Source organism: Dreissena polymorpha, chromosome 2 (genome assembly GCF_020536995.1).
Source record: "Dreissena polymorpha isolate Duluth1 chromosome 2, UMN_Dpol_1.0, whole genome shotgun sequence".
NCBI classification, from domain to species: Eukaryota; Metazoa; Mollusca; class Bivalvia; order Myida; family Dreissenidae; genus Dreissena; species Dreissena polymorpha.
The window spans coordinates 65,496,097-65,523,140 of NC_068356.1; the positions used below are offsets into that span (position 1 = coordinate 65,496,097).

At 35.1% G+C, this 27,044-nt stretch overlaps 2 protein-coding genes across 6 annotated transcripts in view; one reads left to right on the forward strand and one right to left on the reverse strand.

The window, feature by feature from the left end:
- LOC127867377 (uncharacterized) overlaps nucleotides 1–27,044 on the reverse strand; it is a 186,051-nt gene that overhangs the window by 43,203 nt on the left and 115,804 nt on the right. The window lies entirely within an intron of this gene.
- LOC127867387 (kelch-like protein 4) lies at nucleotides 5,503–20,064 on the forward strand. 4 transcript variants are annotated; one of them, XM_052408509.1, is made up of 2 exons: nucleotides 5,503–5,635; nucleotides 16,720–20,064. In XM_052408509.1, the coding sequence occupies exon 2, from the start codon at nucleotides 17,659–17,661 to the stop codon at nucleotides 18,895–18,897; it is 1,239 nt and encodes a 412-aa protein (XP_052264469.1). In that variant the 5' UTR covers nucleotides 5,503–5,635; nucleotides 16,720–17,658; the 3' UTR covers nucleotides 18,898–20,064. The 4 variants fall into 4 exon arrangements, with proteins under 4 accessions (XP_052264469.1, XP_052264466.1, XP_052264467.1 ...); XM_052408506.1 differs by lacking the exon at nucleotides 5,503–5,635 and adding an exon at nucleotides 5,654–5,834; XM_052408507.1 differs by lacking the exon at nucleotides 5,503–5,635 and adding an exon at nucleotides 13,782–13,836.

A 27,044-nucleotide genomic window follows, 5' to 3' on the forward strand; every position in this document is an offset into this window, starting at 1 on the left:
TTGCAAAGCTTTCAAGCACACTGATTACTGGAGGTTTGGGACTCGACAGGGGCAATCAATTAGAGGAGTGCATTATCTCTTGATTTGGTCGAAGATTTACAAAGACAGGCTGAATGAGATGTAGTGTTTGTATACAATGTTTGTGATGTTTAATAGATAGCAATTTAATTGCATAATAGCTGTAGATTTATCTGCTCATCACCTTTCAGCAATCTATTCTGGTCTTTGATTTGGTACTTTCCAAGAGGAACATCTAATATGTGCTAAGAACATGTAAACTGAATGATAACACTGATAAAGTACCTGCTTAGTGAAATAAAAAGCAAATAATGCCTTGATTCAGTTTTAACACAGCACTGGTATTAAATTCGTTCGACTCTACAAGGCAACTACCCAAAATGAGCTGCATTCTGGGAATACAGGATTTAATGCATGTGTGTAAAGTGTCATCTCAGATAAGAGACAACACTTTCCACTTTTACGGAATTGTTCGTTTAAAGTAAATTGAAAGATCCAGTCTAGGAGTCATTATTGATTAGACTGTGCAGACTGCACAGGCTATTCTTGGACAACACTTTGTTTTCCAGAACGTGGCTCAAATAATAAAAGGCTTCTTTAACGCTCATCTTTGTTCATGTAAATAATGTTCATTATATACGTAAACAATTAGCTACTGTTGCCTGCTGGTGGTAACACAAATCACTTTTTCTTTGTATTATAAAATATTTATCAAATAATAACTCTGCCCCTCATTTGTGTCTATTATGTTTAACTTTAAAATAATCAAACAAATTCCATCATTAAAGGGATAGTATCAAGGGCACACCATTTATGTTATAAAGACATTTTGATTACTATCAGGAATTGTAGTCATTCTACTTCAGAATTTTAAACAAGTATACCCGTAATGTGTTCAGTCACCATCTTACATTGAGACCATTCGGGCACTCCACCACAGGCAGCGAACTTAAAAGAAAAACACGAAACTCTCAGAAACAAAAGTGCCTCCAGAATGGTTAACTGTTGAGCCTCTATACAGACCAGTCTGGCAAATGAGCATAAAATTAAGCTTATTTGCCCAAATTACCCTCCCAGCAGACAGCATCAAGGTTTTGGTGCAAAGAATTAACGTGATTATACTATATTATGGGTCTGCATTATGGGGTCCGCTTGCCTGGCATGGGACAATTGGGCTGGGAAGTTCACCCAGTGTACAGTCACTGGAGTGTCCAGATAACAAACACACACTTTAATTGAATGATGCACTAGGCTTCAGGAATCATTTCTTGAACATTACATCCCAAGGTTGTGAGTTGATGAACAGTTCATGAACATTCTTTGAAACTTGCAGGAGAATGGTTAAGGATGCACTCCAATCGCCTCTCAAATTATAACTAGAGCTTATTCTTCTTTTAAAACAACTATAACATAATTTTGTCTCCATCCTGTTTGCCTCCTTAACTCTACCCAGAAGTCTCTGCACAACATAACAATACAAGATATGTGTTTGTCAGCAACATAATGCCCTCTAATAAAAAATTATCATTTGGCAGGTACAGATAATTATCTCCCTTTAAAGCTTATTACTTCCCTTGGATTTGTTTTTTTTATGTTTGACCTTGAAGGATGACATTGACCTTGACCTTTCACAACTCAAAATGTGCAGCTACATGAGATACACAGGCATGCCAAATATCAAGTTGCTATCTTCAATATTGCAAAAGTTATGACCAAGGTTAAAGTTTTAGGACAGACAGACAGACACATACAATGACAGACAGACAGACAGGCCAAAAACAATATAACCCCGATAATCGATCCGGGGGCATACAAACAGTCTTGTTTATTGAAGATTATTTTTTTCAAATTCAAGCCTGTGGATACAAAACACCAAAAATACATGTTAACATTTTTCAAGAGCCATAGTTCCACTCCATTCATTCAAGCAGTTAGGATATCCTTCAAAGGGCCATAACTCCACTCCATACTTTCATACAGTTAGGATAACCTTCAAAGGGACATAACTACACTCCATACTTTCATGCAGTTAGGATAACCTTCAAAGGGCCATAACTCCACTCCATACTTTCAAGCAGTTAGGATATCATTCAAAGGGCCATAACTACACTTTATACTTTCATACAGTTAAGATAACCTCCAAAGGACCAATTAACTCCACTCCATACATTCAAGCAGTTAGGATATCATTCAAAGGGCCATAACTGCACTCAATAATTGCATACAGTTATGTCAACCTTCAAAGGGCCATAACTTCACTCCATACTTTCATACTGTTAGGATAACCTTCAAAGGGCCATAACTCCACTCCATACATTCAAGCAGTTACGATATCCTTCAAAGGGCCATAACTACACTCCATGCTTTCATAAAGTTAGAATATCCTTTAAAGGGCCATAACTACAATCCATAATTTCATACAGTTAGGATAACCTTCAAAGGGCCATAACTCCACTCCATACTTTCATACATTGAGGATAACCTCCAAAGGGCCATTATACTTAATCCCATACTTTCAGACATTGAGGATAACCTACAGTGTTGTAAGTCCATGTTGGCCATAACTCATTCCCTACTTTCAACATGAAAGATAACCTTCAAAGGACCATAACTCAACTCTAAAATTGGCAGATAGTGATATTTTCATACAATTAGAATATAATTATTTTTACAAATATTAACTATGGTCACAAAGAAACTATCTGACATATTCTTCTAAAACAAGATTATAGTTTAACAAAAATATCAGTGAAACTGATGGATGCTCCCCGATGATGCGCTTTGTCAATGTATGTGTTAATAAACACCTAAAATATCTATTAGCCTCAGTGACCTTGACCCCGTGACCTCAAACCTCATCAAAAGGTAGAGGTCCATGAAAGGTACCTTCATGCCAAATATGAAAGCGATTGGTTAAGTATTAAAGGCGCTATGAGAAACGGTAGCAAAAGTGTGACAGAAGGAAGTCTATTATTAGCCTTGGTGACCTTGACCTTGACCCCAGAGACCTCAAACCTCATCAAAAGGTAGAGGTCCATGCAAGGTACCTACATGCCAAATATGAAAGCAATTGGTTAAGTATTGAAGGCCCTATGAGCAACGGTAGCAAAAGTGTGTAGAAGGAAGTTTATAATTATTAGCCTCTGTGACCATGACCTTGACCCCAGTGACCTCAAACCTCATCAAAAGGTAGAGGTCCATGCAAGGTACCTACATGCCAAATATAAAAGCGATTAGTAAAGTATTGAAGGCGCTATGAGAAAGGGTAGCAAAAGTGTGACGGAAGGAAGGTACACGGAACTACAAACTGGCAACTAATATTATGCTCCACCGAAAATATTTTCGGGGAGCATAAAAATTACATCCGATCATCATGGTTCTGGGCATATACTTGTCAATTCGAAGCTCCCACAGTTACATTAATATTTGTAACCCTCATAAACATTACAGGGTATGAAATCTGTAAACAACTTATGAGAAATTTCTAGTCGCAGACTGATTGCATCATGGGTGGGGATGGCTGACAAATTACCCTTCACAGTATCTGCCTGTCTGCAGATATTCTGAGTAAATTCCATTTGTAATCCACTGCAGATTTTTGTTGTTGAATTTCACCCCAAAAAAGCAACAGAAAACGTGGTACTGAATACAAAATACTCCTGATATAATCTGTCTGGGACTATAAAACGCAAAATAAATAAGAACACCCATGGCCAGACTTAGCTGAACATTAAATATAAGCCGCCCTCTGTAAAAAGGGGGTTAAATGCATGTGCGTAAAATGTCGTCCCATGCCAATCAGGGATGACACTTTCCGCCTAAACTTAATTTTTGCTAACAATAGACTTTCTTTAAACGAAAAATATCATAATAGCGGAAAGTGTCATCCCTGATTAGCCTATGTAGACTGCACAGTCTAATCTGGGACGACACTACGCACATGCATTAAACCCCCTTTTCACAAGGCACGGCCCATATACTGCTTGCTGTGGGTGTACATGAAAGCAGTTTAGTACTGTGCCATTAAGACACATGATACTTCAGTTTTAACTTTGTGAATTAAAAGGAAGGTTTCTTTGCACGCTGACATCACATCTCCTGATTTTCTGCAAAGGAAATAAATATTTGCTGTGCATACAACTTTTTTAAGAGAGAACTTGTTTTTCCTGGAATAAAAAAACTTAATGTCAAGTGCGATCACATTAAAAAAAAGATATTTTTTGATTTATACACAAAAACTGTACTGTACTTTAATAATAATTCATGAATAAAACAAATATTTCCTTGAAATGATCATGTGCAAAAACAATCCTGAATATTGTTCAAAATTTACAAAATATTGATGCAAATCAAAACTGCCTTCAGGGAAACATCACAACTTCACTTAAATCAGTCACAAAACAAAAGAGTATGTAAAGTGACAAATCAGCAGGTGATTTATGGGCTGTAACTTGCATTCAAGAAATGAACCAGGTTGATTTTATCAATCTACCATAGTTTCTATAATAACAACACCAGAATAATGCTAGTCAGTTGAATCATGGACATATTGGGCATGAACAACATTGCGTTATCAAAATGGTACGTAAATTATTGAAGATCTTTATGAATGTCACTGTTGCATAAATTATAAACAAGTGATGTATTTTATGATTCAGCAATATGCGACACAAATAAAACCGCTCTCATTTCACTACATGAAATTAAAAAAAAATCATATGTAAATCCATTAGATACTGATGAGTAGCAAACAGCATAAAACCTGAACAGACTGCGAGTTACTCGCAGGCTGTTCTTCTTTATGCTGTTCGCACATAGCAATTTTCAATTTGCTTCTGAGTGGGAAAGGGTTAAAAGCTGTCAAACATACATGTATGAATGAGCTAATTATAAAAGTATGTAATGAAGAGTGTTAGTTTAAAAGATAGTTAATTAAATGAGATTTTCAGCCATGCTCCACTGCACTAAGTAACTCTCTAGTGAACTGTGCTATGATTTGCACACAGGTTTGTAAAATAATTGTATCAAAAACAGCTGATGATATCATCAACATTTTTTGTGTGGTTTATAATCAACCACTTTTATATGAATAATTTACCCATAATGACTTTTAATCATAAAAATCAAATCAATTTTATTAATGTTTTCTCACATATTGTTTATTATTAATTCAATTCATCTTATGAAAAACCCATGCTCATGTACATATTAGAAAAAATGTCTTGTGATACATTCACGTATTTAGATAATAACCACCTGATTAATTAAATAGTTAAAGAATTGACATCAAACATAATTATCCAAAAACATCCCATCCCATTAACACATGACAATTATGCATTAAATTGAAAAAATTCAATTAAACTGATATGATCTCAATCATAACCAATCTTATCATCATTACCAAAGATAAAAAATCAACAACACAACTGTTGGCAGCACATTGAATTACAAAAACACTGACGACAGGAAGTCAATTATGGCAACTACGGTATGGCGAAAGGTGATTGCTAGTTGACAAAATACATGTACCTGAAGGCAATTGTTCAATGTATAACTGGCGCCTGAATAGACATTCAGTTTTTACAATACATGTTAGCCTCTTGACAGGCAAAAGGTGGTTTACTTTTTACGTTTGTCAGTTTGTCAATGAGCAGTCGCATATAGAGAATAGATAGAGCAGCCGATAGGGCAAGCAAACAGTAGGGAGCTGTTTGGTTCAGTAGAAGTGTAGGCAGTGAACAGGGCAGAGTGAATTCATGGATGTATGCTTGTTTGAAACTGGATTTATCTCTTGTTAAGTCATAATCTTATTTGTAAGTATTTGTCATACTTGTGTGAACATAATTAGGAAGGTTTTAATAGGGATGAATTTAACTAACTCCAAAAGCCACTTGCACTTTTTGTTTACATAATTGCTCTGGTTATAAATACGCTGGTTCTTAAGCAAACAATAATATACATTATATTACACTCATTAAAACGCAAGTGAATAACATTTTTTTAAACTGTATTTTACATAATTTTTATCAATACAAATGAAACAAATGATCTCAAGAATTAAACAAACAATTAAATTAAATTACATAATTAAATAGAGAAATCAAGATGTACCATAAAAACTGTTGATACAGAACTTTTCTTATTTTACACAACACGAAGTTGAAAGCTAATTAGTCAAAGCTCGTCAGACTTTCTGACTACAATAATTATGGTGTAAAAATGATTTGATCTAGGCCAAAAATAACAATCACAGTGTATGTTCATCATTTTGTAAATTTGATTTTGTTTATAAAATGTCTATAACAAACTGGTTAGCACGCTTAGTACAAGCCTTAAATTGAATTTCAATTAATGTTGAATTTTAATTTCAGTACAGGCCTTTTCCGCCCTATGCCACTGGTCCGAATTTCGGCCCCATTCCCAATGCAAATCTGGTTGGTTATTTTTCCCAATTGAAAAAAATATCCCAATTCCAAAAAAAAAAATAAAAAAAAAAATATTTTTTTTTAAACCTTCAATTATATAAGTTAATAAGTTAACCTGATCCAGTGTAGACAAAAAAACAATATTGCATGATTAAATTATTTGTTGCCTTGAATTTGTTTTAAAAACAGTAAAATATGTTAAATTTATTATTTAAGACTTATTCCTTATTTGCCCCTACATCCGACGTTTTAAGTGCGATTTTTTTTCCTTCAGGCCTTTTCCCCAAAATCAGATTAAAAAACCTGCACTTATCACACATGTTCATAATATTTTGTAAAATTGTAATAATATGTTATCAAAATAGTCGTTATTTACCAGTTAACGGCTTCTTTGAAATATAAGAAACACTATTAACATGGGATTATTTTTCCCAATTTAGCCAGTTTTGCGAATATTTTTTTTCCTAAATGGGGTTTTTCACGATGCGAAATTCCCAAAATTCCTGTGTGGCGTTTTCCCAAAATGGAGCGGAAAAGGCCTGAGTATAGCGCAAGTTTAGTATTTACAATCTAAGGTTAGATAAAGAAAAACTGTGGCCAAAACAGAAAAATGCTAAAATATTTTTTATTTTTGAAAACATTTACAAAATAATAATAATATTAAAGCGAATATTGGTTTTTATCATATTTGCTCTAAAATAGTACTTTCTTTTCTTCGCAGGTTGTAAATAATTGTGTTTTGTTACACATTTATGACTAAACCAATTTATAAGGCAAACAAATGCTCAGTTTGACAGCCACCATTACCATGAAAACAATTGACTTATAATATTTGTTGACATTAGATAACTACCTAGAATATTTGCGATAATAACAAAAACAATAAATGTTATTAGTCAATAATTAAAGTCAAGCAGAGTAAATCATCAAGTAATTCATTGTCCATGAGCCCTAAGAAAGTTCTGTAGTAGTCATTCCCTTACCCATAAATAATTCTACCAAAGTACAATTATTATTAACAGTGATAAATTAGCCTAAATCTTTCTTAGAAATCCCACCCACTAGGCATGACAATATCTGTCATCTTGAACACAAACAATGGACAAACCACTTCAATAAAATTTACATTAACATCAAGACACTTCAAATAAATCCCTTACCAGAATTTTGAATGTTGAATATAACATGTACATGTACTTATTCATCATCACCTGTAAATAGCGGTAACCTATTTGTCGTCTGCTAAAATGTCGTCTGCTGAATTTCTAAAATTAGCCATTTCTTCGAGTTTTTTTCAAAAATACTATCAGAATTGCAAACAGTTTGGATCCTGATGAGACGCCACGTTCTGTGGCGTCTCATCTGGATCCAAACTGTTTGCAAAGGCCTTCAAAATTCGGTTCCAGCGCTTAAAGGGTTAATATTTACAGACAGTGCATACTAATTGCTAATTTTATAACCTGACATAATATCAGGATTCCTAATGCAGAAAAAGTTACTACTTTTTTTCCCTAAGTATTTGGTAAAGTTAACTCTTTCAGTGCTGGAACTGAATTTTGAAGGCCTTTGTAAACAGTTTGGATCCTGATGAGATGCCACAAAACGTGGCGTCTCATCAGGATCCAAACAGTTTGCTATTCTGATAGTATTCTTTGATTTTTTTTTTGAAGAAAATGCTAATTTTAGAAATTTAGTAGACGACAAATTTCCCAGCATGCAAAGTGTTAATACAATCTGACGGGATCAGAGTACATAATTCCCTCCTTCATTTGAGAAAGCACTAGCTGTCACATATAATATTTATAAAACCGTCTACAACATTACGCACGCACTTAAGGTTTCAACTTGTTCTTGGGTTAGTAATAGAAATAATTCATTACTTCTACTTTTTATCTTTCTTTTTCAATAACCTATATAAATATCAGACAATTTGTGCAGCCATTACAGGACTTGAACCCAGAAATGTCTAAAATGACCAAAATATTCTTCCTTTTGCCTTGAAGATGAATTTTATTCAGAAATGTATAAACAAAAAAAACCCCAACAATTCCTTTAATATATCGAGTCATGGAAAACATCTTGTTTTGCAACCCGAGTAAGCGACATCGCTTTTCCCCCCAAGGCCAAAAAATCTGACCATTAAACCTTGTCTTTGTCATCATAAAGAAACACAAACGGCTGTTCGCAGACACAATAACTACCTTGTAATAATTTCTAATAACCATACATACATCAATATCAATACCACAAGACATAACAAAGAGTAATGAATCACAGACTGAAGGTCGAGTCATTTGTTGCATATAACTATAACAAGAGCACCGCATAACAGGTGCCAACGCTCGGATGCGGGTGCAGTTTTGAATAAATGAAAACTTGTCAGATTATATATTTTTTAGGTCACAGTGACCTTGACCTTTGACCTAGTGACCCCAAAATGGGTGTGGCATGTAGAATTCATCAAGGTGCATCTACATATGAAGTTTCAAAGTTGTAGGTGAAAGCACATTGATTTTACTAGGCCAATGTTCAAAAGGTTAACAAAATGTACAGGTTTTAGCACGACGCCGGACAATGAGCTGGCTATGACAGTACCTCGGGTTTTCTCCGAAAACAGCCAAGCTAATAAAACAATACATATTTTCATTCATGTATGTTATAAGAAGAGGTCAATATGTAGAGAATTCTATCAAAACAACATGTCACGAAGAATTACATTCCCTTAAGTAAGTAGAATGGAATTATTAAAAATTGATTTCCCCTATCAATGGTTTACAAATATTTGCTAGACAATTATTTCATTTAAATAGATACATAAATAATAGAAGCAACAGTATAATTCTGATAACATCTATATCAGGCAGAAGCTTTGCCATTAGTGGGAACAATTTTACCATCCATACATATGCGCTTAAACAAAATATCAGTAAGCAAGCAAACTGCACTAAATGCTTTCAAAACTTAATGCATCAAATTGAGGCCATGAAAACCGCCTTTAATCTAGTGCGTAATCGTTCATTTAGTCAATGTTTGCACCGTCTTTCCTTTTGATACAACTCATAATTCATGAGGCTTAACATTTCTATTTCATAAACTGGTATTAAAAACCCATAAAACTGTATGACAACCCCATCCAATGGCGACAAAACTTGATAGTTATAGCTTATTGTTTGAATTAAAAGATCTCCAGTCTCAAGTGAAAAATATCTTGAGTAATGGTTTTATTTTTTGTGTCATGTAACAAACAGATTTTATCATTTACAAATCATTTACATTTCTTGAAAATATTATTATAGGGAAACCAACTGGGTTATATTTTTATATCATAAATTGTTGGATGACGAAGTATTTATAAATGCTTCTTTTGATGAAGCCTTGGTCACCATATTCATTACAATTTTTTTTTTAAATAATCAAAACAACTGCAAAAATTGTGACATTTCTTTCTTCTAATTGACTTGAATGGTCGAATATTTCGGTCAGTTAAAAACATGTTTAGTACTCGTACCCTATTTCCAATATGAACTTAAAGATTTTAAAAGAAAAAATTGTATCTTTGGTTACCAATTTAAACTATCATAACTTAAGTATCCCTTAGAGAGCTTTATAAATCTAGGCCCTCATGAACACGTACGCCAACATAACTGGAATATATTTAAACCGCTAACACATCAGGGCACATATTCACCAACCTCTTCTTAGACTTAACAATTAAGAACAGACTTAGAAACAAGAAAAAATACATCCAGTGTTAGAATATATACAGGCTACTATTGTTAACTATGTAATTAACAAAATATTCTACATGAAAAATTATAAAGACTCAAAAATAAATTCCTGAACATAATGCAATGCCAAGGCTTTTCTATAGTTTTAGACTCAAGTCTCAGAATTGTTCAGAAAATTACGGCCAAGAAGTTTTATTGTAACAGTAAATCACCTCAGATTAGGATATTCAAAATCAACTTTTGCTATTAATCATCTCAAAAAGACCATTAATTAACATCAAGTCCTTTACAAGTGGCCTGGCTGCTGAATAGCTCCCCACATAATTGTCTCATTACTGAAAATACTGTAATCTTAAAAGCTAATATTTTATACCCGACAATCAGCTGAGAGCATTTTTAAGGTCAAATCACAAAAACTCTGGTCTTAAAGTTAAGCGTTTTATCTAACAGGCTGTAAAATACATTTTAAACATTTCAACAGAACTTGGTCTGGACATCTCGGCTACAACATGGAGTCATTACAAACAATTAGAACACTAGTATGAGACGTGGTCCGGTTTTCAGTGAACAAATCATCAATAAACGTGGGCTTAAAAATCCAGCCGACAGATTGTCGTCATCATACAATGTAAACTAATGTAAAAATCTTGTAAACATTTATGGCTCTTGTCACTGGCAAGGGAAGAACATGCTGACGCTGTTATGCAACATGCTCTGATTACATGCTCAGCCGATTCACTAGATATTAGTGCTACATTATGAACGTAATATTCTCTCTCTCGAGACTTTGGAACATGGGTTTTGCTGTTCTGAGACACAACGGGCCAAGACGGAATGGTTGTTTTGAAGTAAACAAGTCACGGTTAAGCAATATTAGGTCTTTTGCAGTTGTTTTGACAGGCCTTTGTTTGAAAATGACAACAAAAATCAACTGTCAGCAACTGGCTATATAATTTCAGAATATGATCACACTAATGATTTACTGTTTCCAACCATTAAATGAGCCTTGTTCTGAGAAAACTGGGCTTTATGCTTTTACGTAAAGTGGCATCCCAGATTAGCCTGTGCAGTGTGCACAGGCTAATCAGGGACGACATTTTCCACCTAAACTTGATTTTCGGCAAAAAAGGACTCTCTTGAAACTAAGAATGCCATTAAAGCGGAAAGTGTCGTCCCAGATTAGCATGTGCGGACTGCACAGGCTAATCTGGGACGACAAAATTCTATGCCAAAAAAGGAAAGGAAGGCAATTGTTTTTAGATTTCTTGGTAAATGAAAAGAGGTTTGGAAAAAAATTAGCGTAAGGACAATCATCTTTTTTTCTGCATTCTTCCACTGCAAATTATAAGCTACAATAATATAATTACAGTGAGTCTAGGGACTGCATATGAATACCCTTCCCCGGTGATATTGGAATGTACACACGATCTTGGACAACGGTGATATTCTGCATGGCTGGATTACCTCCGGTTAAGTGCTGGTTAATCAGTTAATCCAACCTGTCTACAAAGTTCATTTGAAACTAAGATAGGCAAATGTCACCTTACTTATAATGGCCATATAATGTAGTGACTCACAGAGCACAACTTGTGGATTACATCATATTAAAAATATTGCTCTGTTGTATTTTTCACTTATGACGAAAGACAAACTGTTCAATACTGGAATCAATCAATAAATATTTGAATTCATATCATCTATAATATGTTTCTAAAAATTAAAAACTACCGCCTATATGTATGAGTTAGGTTTTATATGCTGTAAAATTAATTACATAAGTTAACTATCAAATTATTTACATATCATATATTTTATCAGTATTAACTAGAAATATGCTCTTAAAAGTTTGTGTATGTACCATTAAATCTGACACATGGCATGTGAAATCAAGTTTGAACATAACAAACTAAGCAAAAGTCTTGATTTCACATATATTCATATACTAAATACTAAAATAATAGGTATTACACAATATTTCCACACAAATAAAAACATAATATAGCCATTCTTACAACCTATAAAAGTTACAATTCATGTCTGTAAAGTGTTTCCCCAGATTAGCCTGTGTAAACTGCACAGGCTAATCTGGGATAACACTAATAACACACATGTATTAAGCCCTGTTTTCCCAGAGCAAACCTCATATCCAAAGTTAGCCCTTTGCATGCTGGGAAATTTGTCGTCTGCTAAAATGTTGTCTGCTAAATTTCTAAAATTAGCATTTTCTTCTATTGTTTTCAAAGAATTCTATCAGAATAGCAAACAGTTTGGATCCTGATGAGACGCCACGTTCTGTGGCGTCTCAAGTGGATCCAAACTGTTTGCACAGGCCTTCAAAATTTGGTTCCTGCACTGAAAGAGTTAAAGTAAGTAATGGACTGACAGAACAAATCAATAAACATACATTCACAAAGCAGACAAGTAATTCAATGACAGTTGAGAAAAGTGACCAACCTAAATCACTCTGAGAAACTATTTCTTGTAAGTAACAAAAGCCTTTTTTGCTCCATGGCCAATTCCCCAAATGGTCTACCAATATAATTGGTTGGAGTGTAATTCAGAGATGAACTGTAAGCTCTCCAACAGTGGCCAACAATGTAAGAATAGGCATCGCAATTCTACTAAATTGTTTGTTTGCCTCAAATGGATTAGCCAGAAGGGCAACACTCTCAACTTTGTCTGAGATGCCATGGTATTTCAGTAATAGTTCATGGTATTTCTATGGTATTTCAATGGTATTATGCCACAGCTAGTGGCTAGCTAGAGCTGTAGGTTTCCTGTTGAGAAATTCATTATTCAGTTGGTGATTGAATGGGAGATCTGCCTAATGGATTTGTTTCTCATATTTAAATGTATTATGAGTGCATTTAGCGGACATTTACAAACATAGATATGATAAATTGAGTAAGACGTTCAGCATTAAGTCAGTTGTAGCTATTTTTTGTCTTCCTTTACAAATAATTAAATGTAACAAATGACAAATGGCTTTTACTTTGAAATCTGATTTTTATGAATTTTATAGCAAAACGTAGTCTCATTAAGAACTTGAATCAGTAATGGTACCACTCTCAGCATTTAAAATGTTTACATCTAAACAGACTGAAATATAAACAGAGTTTCCACTTGTTGAATATACAAGAAAGAAGAAAAGAGCTTTGCTTTGGGAAAATGGTGCTTAATACATGTGCTTGAAGCGTTGTGCCTGTGCAGACTGCACATGCTAATTGTGGACTACAATTTCTGCTTTTATGGAATTTTTACGGTAAAAAGAAGTCTCTTCTAAACAAAAATCTATTCCAGACAGAAAGTGTTTTCCCTAGGCTAATCTGGGATGACACTTAACCCTTTCAGTGCGGGAACCGAATTTTAAAGGCCTTTGCAAACAGGTTGGATCCAGATGAGACGCCACAGAACGTGGCGTCTCATCAGGATCCAAACTGTTTGCTATTCTGATAGTATTCTTTGAAAAAAAATCAAACAAAATGCTAATTTTAGAAATTCAGCAGACGACATTTTAGCAGACGACAAATTTCCCAGCATGCAAAGGGTTAATGCACATGTATTAAGTCCTGTTTTCCCAGAATGAGGGTAATATCGGCACCATTAAAGTAAGAATGGACTGCCAGGACAAATCAGTGAACATACATTCACAAAACAGACAAGTAAGTCAATGCTGATTGATACAATTGTCCAATATAAATCTCTCTGAGAAACCAGTTTTTGCAGAAAAGGCCTTTTTTTGCTCCACTGCCATTTATTCCCTAAATGGTCTACCGATATAATTGGTTGGAGGTAATTCAGTGTAATTCAGACATGAATTGTGAGCACTCCAACAATGGTCAACAATTTCAGAATAGGCATCTCACTCCTACTAAATTGTTTGTTTGCCTCAACTGGATTAGCCGACAGGATAACACTCTCTTAATTGTGTCTCAGATGAAGTGGTATTTCAGTAGGTAGTTCATGGTATTTCTATGGTATTTTTATGGTATTATGACACAGCTTGTGGGCTAGCTAGAGCTGTAGGTTTCCTGTTCAGATATTCATTACTGAGTTGGTGATTGAATGGGAGATCTGCCTAATGGATTTGTTTCTCATATTTAAATGTATTGCAAGTGCACTTTGGGGACATTTACAAACATTGATATGATAAATTGAGTAAGACGTTCAGTGTTAAGTCTGTGAAAAAAAGAAGTGTAAGTCTGTTGTAGGGTTTTAATGTTTTCCTTTACAAACATACAGAAATCTTACAAATGACAAATGGATTTCCCTTTAAAATCTGGTTTTAATGAATTTGACAGCAGAAGTAAAGCTTCATCAAAAACTTATGTAGGGAATGGTAACACTCCTAGCTTTTAAAATGTTTACATTTAAACAGACTGAAATATAAACAGAGTTTCCACTTTTTGAATAAACAAGCATGAAGTTAATGAGACCCCCGCTGGGAAAATACGGAATAATGCATGTGGATAAGGTTTAGTCCCAGATTAGCCTGTTCAGTGTGCACAGGCTAGTCATGGATGGCACATTCTGCTTTTACAGAAATTTTGCACTTAAAATAAGTATCTTCTTGGGGGAAAGCTGTTAACCCATTTATGCCTAGCGTCTAGAAAAAAGGACTTTGCAAACGGCGTAGACCCAGATGAGACGCCGCATGATGCGGCGTCTCATCAGGGTCTGCGCTGTTTGCTTAAAGGAATTTCTATAAGAAATATTCTAAATATAGAAATAAGTGTACTAGAAATCCGTAACTTTGGAAATAAATTGATCCAATTTAGAAGGATGGGAGAGTCCACTAGGCATGAAGCTGTTAAGGTGAAAAGTGTTGTCCCTGGTTAGCGTGGGCTGACTTCATTGGCTTATCTGAAACGACACGCTTTGCACAGATGCATTAAACCCCATTTTCCCAGACTGCAGATAAATCAATGCTCTCACACAGAAGTACTGCCCGTCAAGTTCAAGTTTAAAGTTTGTTTTTCTCTTTCCATATATCTTTGATAAGGCCCAGGTAACTGTATCAAGAGGAAATTGTAAGTCAGTTAGGGGGGAACTCAGTTGATTCTGACTGATCATTGTAAAACTGGATTACCAGTGATCTATCACTCCTTAGTTTGAGATTAACTTGTGACAGAGGTATAAAATTATAGCAGTTTTTCTGCTTCAGTGTTTTTTTGCTGTCATCATAAAAAAAAATATATTAATATGCTTTTCCCCACTTTTTCTCTAAGTGGTCTCGGTGAATTTGTTCTTTTCTTACCTTAGGTATGGCATATTTTTACATAAAACATTTTAATTTTTCAACAAATACCTTTTACTGAAATTATGCTCATCTGGCAATAATTCAACAAAGCAAATCTTTATTAGTAGAAAAATGTCCATATTATGAACACGGCCCTAATCGCTCTCCAATTATTTGACCGCAATAAAGTCTGCTGAAACTATAGCTGATTCTGTTAGGTCTGTAACAGCGTAAGGAACACAATAGATGTTTAGTATCCAGATCAACAAAAGGCCATTTTGCCCATAGAGCTTAGTTAGATTGTGATTAACAACAATTGACTTTCTATCCGAAATTGGTAAGTCTGTAAACGAACAATCTAATGTTTTTCCTTTGGATTGTCTGAGTCAATTTGTCAGAGAAATCAAGTATGGATAATCACATACTTGTTAAGATTAGTTCGGATTAGTACCATGCCACATTGCACTGAAATTAAATTTAAATGACACTGCACTAACCTTTAAATGAATTCAATTTACAAAAATTCATAGACACAAAATCATAATAAAATTGATGCAAAATATTAAGTTGGAGGCAAAATAAACGAACAATATTTATGTCACAACAATGTTTATGGTAAAGTGTGGTTTATTCTGATAATTATTGCTTGCAGGCAAAGTTACAACAGTTGTGTGATGCACCTTCAAAATTTTGATTTTATTTTTTATGAATGTGTCAAGTCGCTTGCATTGTCATTTTTCAGTCACAATAAATATAGGTTTTACCCTCCCCCCTTTCGTGTGCTCTTGAAATGAAGCTGCCCAGTCTGTTTGAATAATAGACAGCAAGATTTCAAATCCAGATAATTCAAATGATGTCCATCCTTAACCTTTTGATCCAGCTTAAGATAAAATTATTGTGACACGGAACAGAAATGACCTGTCAAAAGATATTAATATCCTCAGCTTTAAGGTTTTATATGGCGGGTATAATGGTACTTATAATTAATGGCCAAAATTAAGTTAATTTCAAAACATTTCCCCCATTATTAAATAGACTCAAATTCCTCAGGGTTGAATGTTATCTAGAAAAATATCATGGTTGAATCTTAAATGCTTGCTACAACTAGAAAGGAATAGAAAGGACAACTATTTCATACAAGTCAAGGCAGAATTCGGAATCGCATTAATGTAAACTAGGATAAAATCCCTGCTTTGAAATGCTTAAACATCTAATGACAAGCTGTAAAATGCAGCGCTTTATCTTCAGTGTTTATCTATACAACTCTATCAAAGCCATTAACAAACCTTTTTCTGTATGTTTTCAGATAAAGATTTCAACATAAGGGATCCGGAAAGCTAACAACGCAGCCATCAAAGAAAGGAGAGGTCCACAACGCATGCACAGACGAAAAATACAGAAGAAAAAAAACAAGACTTCAAATCACAGAAACATGTCTTGTAGACACCAAGTCATCAAAATACTCTGGAATTCATGCCACAGTTGAATTAAGCGTGATAAGATACCTCTGCCACAAACATTCTAGCTATGAAATACCCAGACAAGGGAATCACAACAGAGTAGAAAATAATATATCCCCGTAACAAGAGGATGTCCAGACTTAGTGCCAAAATAAGTCTGCAGTAAGATTATTACCCCAGTGTAAAGACCGATAAACATCTTCGGAAAAAGTGCAAAGCTTCGGATGATCACAATGTGTCATGCATTCTCTGACAATAATTGGGGCGAATGAAACTGGCACAGTGAGATTTGCAGGTCAGCGACAAAAAATAAATGATAAATTAAATATTATAACTTCAAGGACCACCTGCACTGAATGTTGAATATAATGGGATTATTGATATAACTTCATGGATCACCTGCATTTTTAAATAATATACTTTGCAATTGTGGAGGTACTCAGGTCAAGTGCTAATTGTGACTGGTGATAAAAAACAACAACTAGTAACAAGGAACAAAGTTCTAAATGCTACCTTATTATACATTGAAGTATCAGACTGCCTGTCTGCAGCGACCACTGGTTATTATTATAATTTGACATATCTCCGTGCCTATAAATCAGTCATATCTGCATATAAATTAATATTTAAAATTCGTGACTAGACAGGGCATTCACCTCAGTTACAATGTTTTCAAGGTCGATTGGTACAGTTTAAGAACTGAGAACTCATTACAACAGCAATCTCATGCCTTAGAAAGCAAATGTAGATTTTCTCTTGTGTATCCACATTTTACGGAATCTTCAATGCACAAAATATGGTCATCACAAGGCTGGGCAATGGGGAATCGTGACCAAATGCGCGTAAAAAAGTCGCTGTTCCGGAATGCGAGAATGAAAAGATTTACTCCAGGGAGTGCCACCAATTATCCCGATCCTTCGAAACCTCCTGATGGTGAAATACACAGTACGGGAGAGGGATCGAAACGTGTTAAAACGTCGCAGTCTTTTGAAAGTTTGTTTGACAGTGAATCACTCAGTGATATTATGGTGAACGTAAATAATGGGCAATACGTGTTCAGCGCTCACAAAATGATCCTCGGCTTGAAAAGTGACGTGCTGGCAGACGAGTTAAATCACCTGACACCGGCATCATCTGAATCGGAACGCCCGGTGTTGTATTTGCATGAACCTCCTGAATGCGCGCAGGTGTTCTGTCGCTTTCTGTACTTCATATACAGCGGAACAGTGTGGCTGCACAGAGATTACGTTATCGCCTTACAGAGACTGGCTCAGAAATTTGACGTACAACCCCTTGTACTTCACTGTGATAACTTTATAACACAAATTCTGGGCAACACTTTGGCAGGCTGTGACATCCCGTCGCGAGGTTTTCCCGTTACTACCGTGTGTCAACTGTACGAGGATCGTAGCCAGTCCTCTGAGGTGAAAGACCTCGCTTTCAAAGTGCTGTGCCTGTGTTTTAGTGACCTTGTTCAGACAGAGTGCTGGCCTCTGTGTTCGTGGCAACTAGTCTGTGACTTGCTCAAGAACGACTACTGTCAGGCGGAGGAAAATGTAATCCTGACGTCTGCAACGGACTGGATGAAGAAAAACAGCCTGAACGATAAGGCGCGGATAGAGGATATTTTGATAAACATCAAGTACCCCCTGCTGCATAAAAAAGTGCTTTACATGATGCAGAAGAATGGTGCGTTTAAAAACTTTCCGCGTGTTCAAGAGCTTTTGAATAACGCTGTCAAATATCACTGTTTTAAAGATATACCCGAGGCCCAAGGTGACTTTGTTGGGCCTCAATTTACACCAAGGAGAAGACTTCCTGCGTTTGTGACAAGTGAGAACAATAATTACGCTGTTGAGGCTAGCCCAACTTCAATGCGTTATTCGGATACGTCAAGCCGTGAGGATGTGTCATCATACATGAGCAGAGCGGAACTTACGATCGTTAACAACAGTGTGGACACAAATGATAACGATACCCAAACCAGTGTTCAGACATTCTTCCTGAATAAGCCTCCTAGATAGTGTTCAATTTTCAAAAAAATGTTATTCAGTGCTAATTGTTGAATTGTTTGCAATCTTAAAGTTTGACAAGATTGGATTCTTCAAATATGACAGGATTTAACCTTTACCACTTTGATACGTATTTATAAACATTTGTTGTCCCTTAGAAAGTAAAATTTAATTTAAGACCTTTCTTACTAAGTTCAAGTTTTAAAGGCTTCAATTCCAACCCTTAGTTACTGATGAGCAGCAAACAGCATAAAACCTGAACATACTGCAAGTTACTCGCAGGCTGTTCTGGTTTTATGCTGTTTGCAAAATCCATTATAACTTTGATTCTTTTTGCAACCCCAAAAATGCAGTGTTTTACACAAGCATATACAGACAGGGCATGAACATTTTGCAAGTGCTTATTTAGGCAAAGTTTAACTTTGATCAAATATAAATTTCATCAATAATAAACATTGTCAGTTTTATATCTGTATAAAGTTTAAAACTATTTTTAGTAATAATAATAATAACTGCTAAATTTTTATTTTATCAGAGATAGTTTTAAAGACCTCAGTATGACATCAATGTGCATACTTGACAACACTATATAATGGATGTTTACGTTTTGTTTTTGAAAAGCTGTGTGCTTTAAGTTCATTTCAACTAATCGTTCAGTTGTGTATTTGATTCAGTCAATGGTTACAAATTGTCTGGTCATGTTCTTGGCAATGTTTGATGCATAATATTAGGCTAAGTCATATGTGCTAAATAAATACATATTACATTTTCTACCACTCAACGCCAGAATACCTGTATTTACTACAAAAACAACAAAACATTTCTTATGCCATGTTATAACTTCGTATAATAGAATATCAAATAGAAAGGAACAATACATTCATTTCATCATTTAGTTATTGGCATCATGACAACTATTATGATGACGGTTGATTTGTCTTTATCAAAGCTCATATGTTACATGTTTTCTCATTGGTCAGCATTTTATAATGAGATAATAATTGAAATTGAATAATTTCATCGTTGTGGGGGCCATTACATATTATACTGCATTGAACAGTGACTGCATAGTTCTTCAACCAAGTTCAAACTTTAACCTTGAACCTGGAATACATGCTAATGTTGTTGCTTTTAAATATTATGACTTTGTTTTGTAAAAAATAAAGAATAACTCTCATATCCATGTTGTTTGTATCCATTTTAAAGAAAAAACAAAAAGCCTTCAAAATTAGAGATAGTCCAAGAGCTTTAGCCTTAAACACTGTATTAATATAAAACTCACATGACCTGTAACTCCTATCATTGACAAGCACATAAAAGATCCATGGAAAGCCAAATTCAAAATGATTTAGTTTTCTTTACCCATGTCAGCCTCACTGTAAGAAAACCCAGAGCTTAATGCCTGCGTGTAAAGTGTTGTCCTAGATTAGCCTGTGCAGTCTGTACAGGCTAATCAGAGACTACACTATGCCTTAACTGAATTTTGATAAGAAGAAACTCACTTTTAACAAAAAATATCATAACACCTGAAAACAGTTACCCTGACAAGCAGACTGCACAAGCTAATAAGGGACAACACTTAACTCTGCCAGTGCTGGAACCAAATTTGAAGGCCTTTGCAAACAGTTTGGATCCAGATGAGACGCCACACAACGTGGCGTCTCATCAGGATCCAAACTGTTTGCTATTTTGATAGTATTCTTTGAAAAAAATCGAAGAAAATGCTAGTTTTAGAAATTCAGCAGAAGACATTTTAGCAGACGACAAATTTCCCAGCATGCAAAGGGTTAATGCACATGCATTGAGCCCAGTATTTCCAGAACCAGGCTCGTTTGCTAATTTGCCTCTGTGTGTGCTAAGGGATGCTATCAGAAAATGGGGCATGTCAAGAATATGCATGTTGTAAATTGCATACAATAACACTCAAAACAACGCGGTGATGTGAATAATGACACTTGTTGTATTAGACAGACTGCACATTTGATCGTATTTTTTCATGCAAAAAAAATCATGTCCTCTGGCCACTGCAGTTTTTTTGTAACTGTTCGCTAAATTATGCACAGGGATGCTACAGCATGCTACACGCTACAGTTGATTGATCGTCTGTAAATTGTCAGCTGCAATTAATAAACAAAGGCCGATAATTAATTGTGATTGGTCCTCATATTGCACCAGAGAGACCAGCCTTTCCATTACAACATTATCAAATCATCCCATGTTTAATTGATGAACATGAATATCATCAAACCAGGCAGCTTACGCAAATGAGGGAAAATTAATTTTCATCCCTGACTATACTGATTCTTGAAGAGATCTTGAAGAAAAGTATTTGTTGTTAACAACAACCAAGCTTTCCAAGGCCTTGTTGCTTCCACAAATGTCTTTGGAGCCCAAGAATGAAGCTTAAAAACTGTAGTATAAAAGTATGAAATAGCTGTTTGAGATGAAATGTCACACTTGCAAATAATGCAATTTTGAAGTAACAAAAATCAAATAAAACAAAATTTCTTTTGAAAGAACAAAATGCATTTTGGACCAGAATAATATGCAACAAGGCATGAAGGGCATATTTTCAACAACCGATGAATAGTCCAAACTAAGACATGCACACTGTGCATAAATCGCTATCAATTTCCATACATTTATGGGGTAATTTGATACAGAACTCCTATTAACGGGACAGACTATTTTACATGTATTGAATAAATATGAAGAAAAAATATTACTGATTGATATTTATAACAGTTAACCCTGCAGAGCTCTAGAATTTGCAATTCAGGATTCTTTTTCTGAATAATATAATGGCAAACAAATATTCCCCCATTTTCGTTGTAAAGACGGAAAATATTTCAAGAGGATACCGAGCGGGAATAATTCTTGATTTCCAGAAACTCAAACTTCTGGTAATGACAAAGAAATCACATCATTTGTATTCCAGTTCAATATTAAATGAGTGTGAAACCGGCATGTAGCAGACACAAATTGTTTGTTACCAATCATGATGCCAGATTCATTTCCATCTTGAGTCAGCTTGAGTAATTGAAAGTTGACTTATATTGCTAACAAGTGCTACATTCATTCTGAACAAGGCAGTGGTCCTGTTTTTGCTTTTCTATCATGAGCAAAGTTTTTAAGTGTTTTTTTTTTCAATTTGAAATTCCCTCTCTAATGCCATTGAAACTTTTAAGTGCTTTAATTTATTTGCCTTCAAATATATCGAGGGACTGAGATGCATTTGTCACTGTAGCGAACCAAAAACAAACTAAAATATGAACAATTACAATGCTGTTTTACTCAATGCAGCATCAAGCAGGCGGAATAAAATTTCCAGGAATTCCATTAGCAGCAATCGATAGTAGCAAACAACCTTCCATTGAAGTGCTCAATTCCAACATCTATAAAGGTGTTAACAAGCGCCTATATGAGGTCTTTTCAAATAAGCACTTGATTACTAGTGTCAATTATTCATCAATTGGAATTCTTTCACAATCCCTATAAGTGTTGTAATGTGTCAATTATTCATCAATTGGAATTCTTCCACAATCCCTAGAAGTGTTGTAATATCAATATACTTGCCAATGTAAGCAGCTAAAAAGGTATCGACTGTTTAATCATCAATTGTGTATTTATTGGGTCGAAGCATCAGCACTTGCTAGCTACATCATTTGGGTCACAAGGATGTGCTGGGTACATTTGTGAAACATGCTAAAGTAGGCAACCATTTTCATTGCATATTATCACTGTGTATTATGTTTAACAAGCAAATTCGTAGAATTGATATCCCCGCCAATGTACTTCTGGACACAAATATTTCTGGATGAATGGACAATGCCAGCATCATCCGCTTATCCATTTATATACTCATACCAAGTTTCAATGAAATCTGTCAAAGCACTTCCAAGATATGGCTCCAGACACACAAAAAAGCATTTTTTCAATATACAAAGGGCCATAACTCCGTTATTATCCAATGGTGTACAATTCCATTTGACGTGAATCATTCTCTATTCCATATATAAACTCATACAAAGTTTCAATGAAATCCACAAAAGCACTTCCAAGATATGGCTCCGGACACAAAAAAAGCATTTTTTCAAAATACAAATGGCCATAAATCCGTTATTAACAGCTGGTGTACAATGCCATTTTGCATGCATCATCCTCTTATCCATATATATAGTCATACTAAGTTTCAATGAAATCCACCAAAGCACTTCCAAGATATGGCTCCGGACACAAAAGTGCCCGACGGATGGACGTACGGACGGGAAGACGGACGGACAACGCCAAAACAATATCCCTCCGCCTATGGCACTGGGGATAACAAACTTGATTTGTTGTATAAATATCTATGATGAAAACAGGCTAACACAGGCTAACATTAAAACATTTGAGCCTTGCTCTGGGACAACGGAGTTTATGTGTGTAAAGTGCACAGGCTATGTGTGTAAAGTGCACAGGCTAATGAGGGACAACATTTTCCACTTTAATGGCATTTTTCATTTGAAGAAGGTCCCTGCAAATCCAATTTAAGCAAATTTCAAGTGTTTTTCCTAATTAGACTTTGCGGACCGCACAGGCTAATCTGGGACAACACTCTACACATATGCATTTAGCCCGATTTTCCCATCGCGGGACTCATTTTGTTACTTATTACAGGCTATTGATATGGTCACTTTCCAAGATAGTGAAATACATATTATAAATGTTCATATGAAACACTAGCATTTTAAAAGCTTTTCAGGGTTCCTAATGGTAATATTGCAACAATGTTGCACACATCTGAAGTCATCTGAAATCCAGTAACTTAAGCTTTGTAAATAACTGTTCATATTTTTCTGATACATGAACAGAAAAGACACTTTGGTAGAAAACTTTAATAATAATAGTATTCGACAGCAACCTGTGTAGCCAGTCAGCCTGGTTCAAAATTAATTAAATAAGCAACAGGACACTTGCGCAAAATCGCTTTGCAGCAAATCTGATCACATATTATACTATATATAACAATAAACAGGGATGATGAAAAGATTACTGTAAACATACCCTTAATGTGTTTAAAATTGCAAACAATGTTAGGACTAAAACACCATTCAACTGCCTGTCGACGGCAGATTATTACGTGGGTGCATTACCGTGGTAACAATGAACAATTAGATTATGCACATGCTGAGAAGTGATCATTAAATAAGCCAACACACAAACATAGCAGAGCAAGAAAACTGAACCTGGATTGGTGTTTGGTATAACAACAGTATAGTAGCCGAAAATGACCAGATCCATTACTATCTGTGCAGCAATAACTAAACAAGGGCACTGCATAACAGATGCCATGCTCGGCTGCTGGTGCAGTTTTAAATAAATGAAAGCTTGCCAGAATAATTTTTTTTTTAGAGATCACAGTGACATTGACCTTTGACCTAGTGACTCCAAAATGGGTGTGGTGTGTAGAAATCATCAAGGTGCATCTACATATAAAATTTCAAAGTTGTAGGTGGGAGCACTTTAATTTTAGAGCCATTGTGTTAAAGCGGGTATATACGATTTTTATATGTGCTGAATTGTAAAATATTGATACAAATATGTTATAATAACACACAATATGCAAGAAAAATGATACATTTAAGACGAATTTCATCAAATATAGCAAATACAAATTAGGGCCCTGAGCCGATTGTGACAAAGATAATTCGTAATTATTTTCCTACAATAACCGATGCATTCGTCTTTTTAGTAAGTGTTTGTGTGTCGTATGAATCGATATCGCTGCAGGAATTTCAAATGAACCGTTAAACTAAATTTAGATTCACATCGTACATGCATGATATACATGCTGGCGAATTCGGCTGTACAGCCTTTTTCGATTTCAGATTTAAATATCTGGCTTATTTAGCATTTTTCGACACATGTTCTTCTTAACTTTTATTTTAGTTCATATTGAAATATATGTATAATAAGTTTTTACACATTTTATATTAATAAATAAATATTTGACAAGATCGTATATACCCGCTTTAAGGATTTAGCACAACAACGGCGGATGTCGATGGCGGATGTCGGAAGGCGGACAACAAGCTGGCTATGACAATACCTAGGGTTTTCTCCAAAAACAGCCGAGCTAAAAACATACAAAGTACATACATTAAAAATCAAATTTAAACTCATCAGATTTCTTTGCCCATTTGCTGATTTGGCTGTTAATAGCTTGCTAAAGGATGATACTGGAAATTAATGGTGAATGCTAATCTATGCAGAAGTCAACTTCATACTAAAACACTAAATAAAACCAAGGTGATCCAAATACCAGTAATCAAAACTGTAATAGCATTGTTACTGCACATTTGAACATTTTGTTTCATGCCAACAGCATCATCATGCCCCCTAGCCACCTAATTTTTAAGGCCTTTGAAAACAGTTTGGATCCAGATGTGACACCACAGAACATGGCGTCTCATCAGGATCCAAGCTGTTTGCTATGCTGATAGTATTCTTTGAAAAAAAAATGAAGAAAATGCTAATTTCAGAAATTCAGCAAACGACATTTTAGCAAACGACAAATTTCCCAGCATGCAATTAAGTATATCTGGTTGCTCCATTGAGCATAGAGACGCTACACATGCTAGATGTTTATGTTGATTGATCGGCTGTAAATTGTCAGCTGCAATGAATGAACGAACACCAATAATTAATTGCCATTGGTCCTCATATCGCACCAGAAAGCTGAGCCTTTCCATTACGAAATCATCAAATCATCCCATCTATAATTGATGAACTTGAGCGCCATAAATCCAGGCGGCATACGCAAATGAGGAACAATTTACTTCCACTCTGACGACTGCAAATTCCTAGAGAGGTCTTGCAGTAAGGTATTTGTTGACAATAACAAAGATTTTTAAGCCCTTGTTGCTAATACAAAGGTCTTAGAAGCCCCTTGTTGAAAATAATGAAGCTTAAACAAATGACCTGTCACTAATTATCAAGGGGGACTGTCCTGAAAAGTCTTCATTATATTATGGAGCTGCATATTTTCAAAATGTGCATCTTGAAGGCGTTTCATGGCATTGTTTTAAGTTCACTAACATACTGTCGACCATTGATCGAAAAGCAGAAATACAAAAGTGCTGCGCTCTGGAAAAATGTGGTTTAATGCATGTGATTAAAGTGTCACCCTGGATAAACCTGTGGAGTAAACTGGAGTTTCACTCAGAAGAAACTTTTTATAAACCAAAAATATCAATAAAGCAGAAAGTGACAGGTATGTTTTCAAGGTTGAAACAACTATTATTTCCAACATCTAGTCAGCAACATAGTTCAAACTGAGCAATGCAAAGTGTGCATAAATTGCTATCAATTTCCATACATTTATGGAAAACAGGGCTCCTTAAGGTATAGGACAAACTACTTTGCATGTATTGAATAAAATATGACAAACAATATTACTGATCCCTATTGATTGCAGTAAACCCTTCAGACCTCTACAATGTTCAAGCCATGTTTTGTCTTCTGAATAAGGTAATGGCAAACATAACTATGACAAACAATATTACTGATCCATATTTACTGCAGTAAACCCTTCAGAGCTCAACAATTTTCAAGAAATATTTTGTCTCATTAATAGGATAAGTTGGCCAACAATATTTCCTCAATTCATTGTTAGTCAGAAATTTTTTCAAAGAGTTGACTTCCTCAATAATACAGAGTGAGAATATTTCTTGAATTTATGCAATTTCTGGTAGTGCCAAAGAAATCACATCATTTGCATTCCTGTGCAGTATTAAACGAGCCTGAAACTGGCATATAGCACGACACAAACAACATGTTACCAATCATGATGCCAGATTCATTTCCGTCTTAAGTCACCAGTCAAGTAATAAGACGCTGATTAAATTGCTAACAAGGGTGACAATCGTTCTGAAAAAAATCTGTTTTCTCTGCAATATCATGAGCAAATTGTTTTTTTATTTCAATTTGATATTCCCTTTTTAAGGACATTGCTTCTTTTAAGTGCTGTAATTCATTTGCCTTTGAATTGACAGACTAAAATCGCATTTGTCTCCATAGCGAACACAAAACAAACTAAATGAATGACTACAATGCCGTCTTACTAAATGCAGCATCAAGCAAGCAGAGCAAATTGTTCAGCAATTCCATATTAAGAA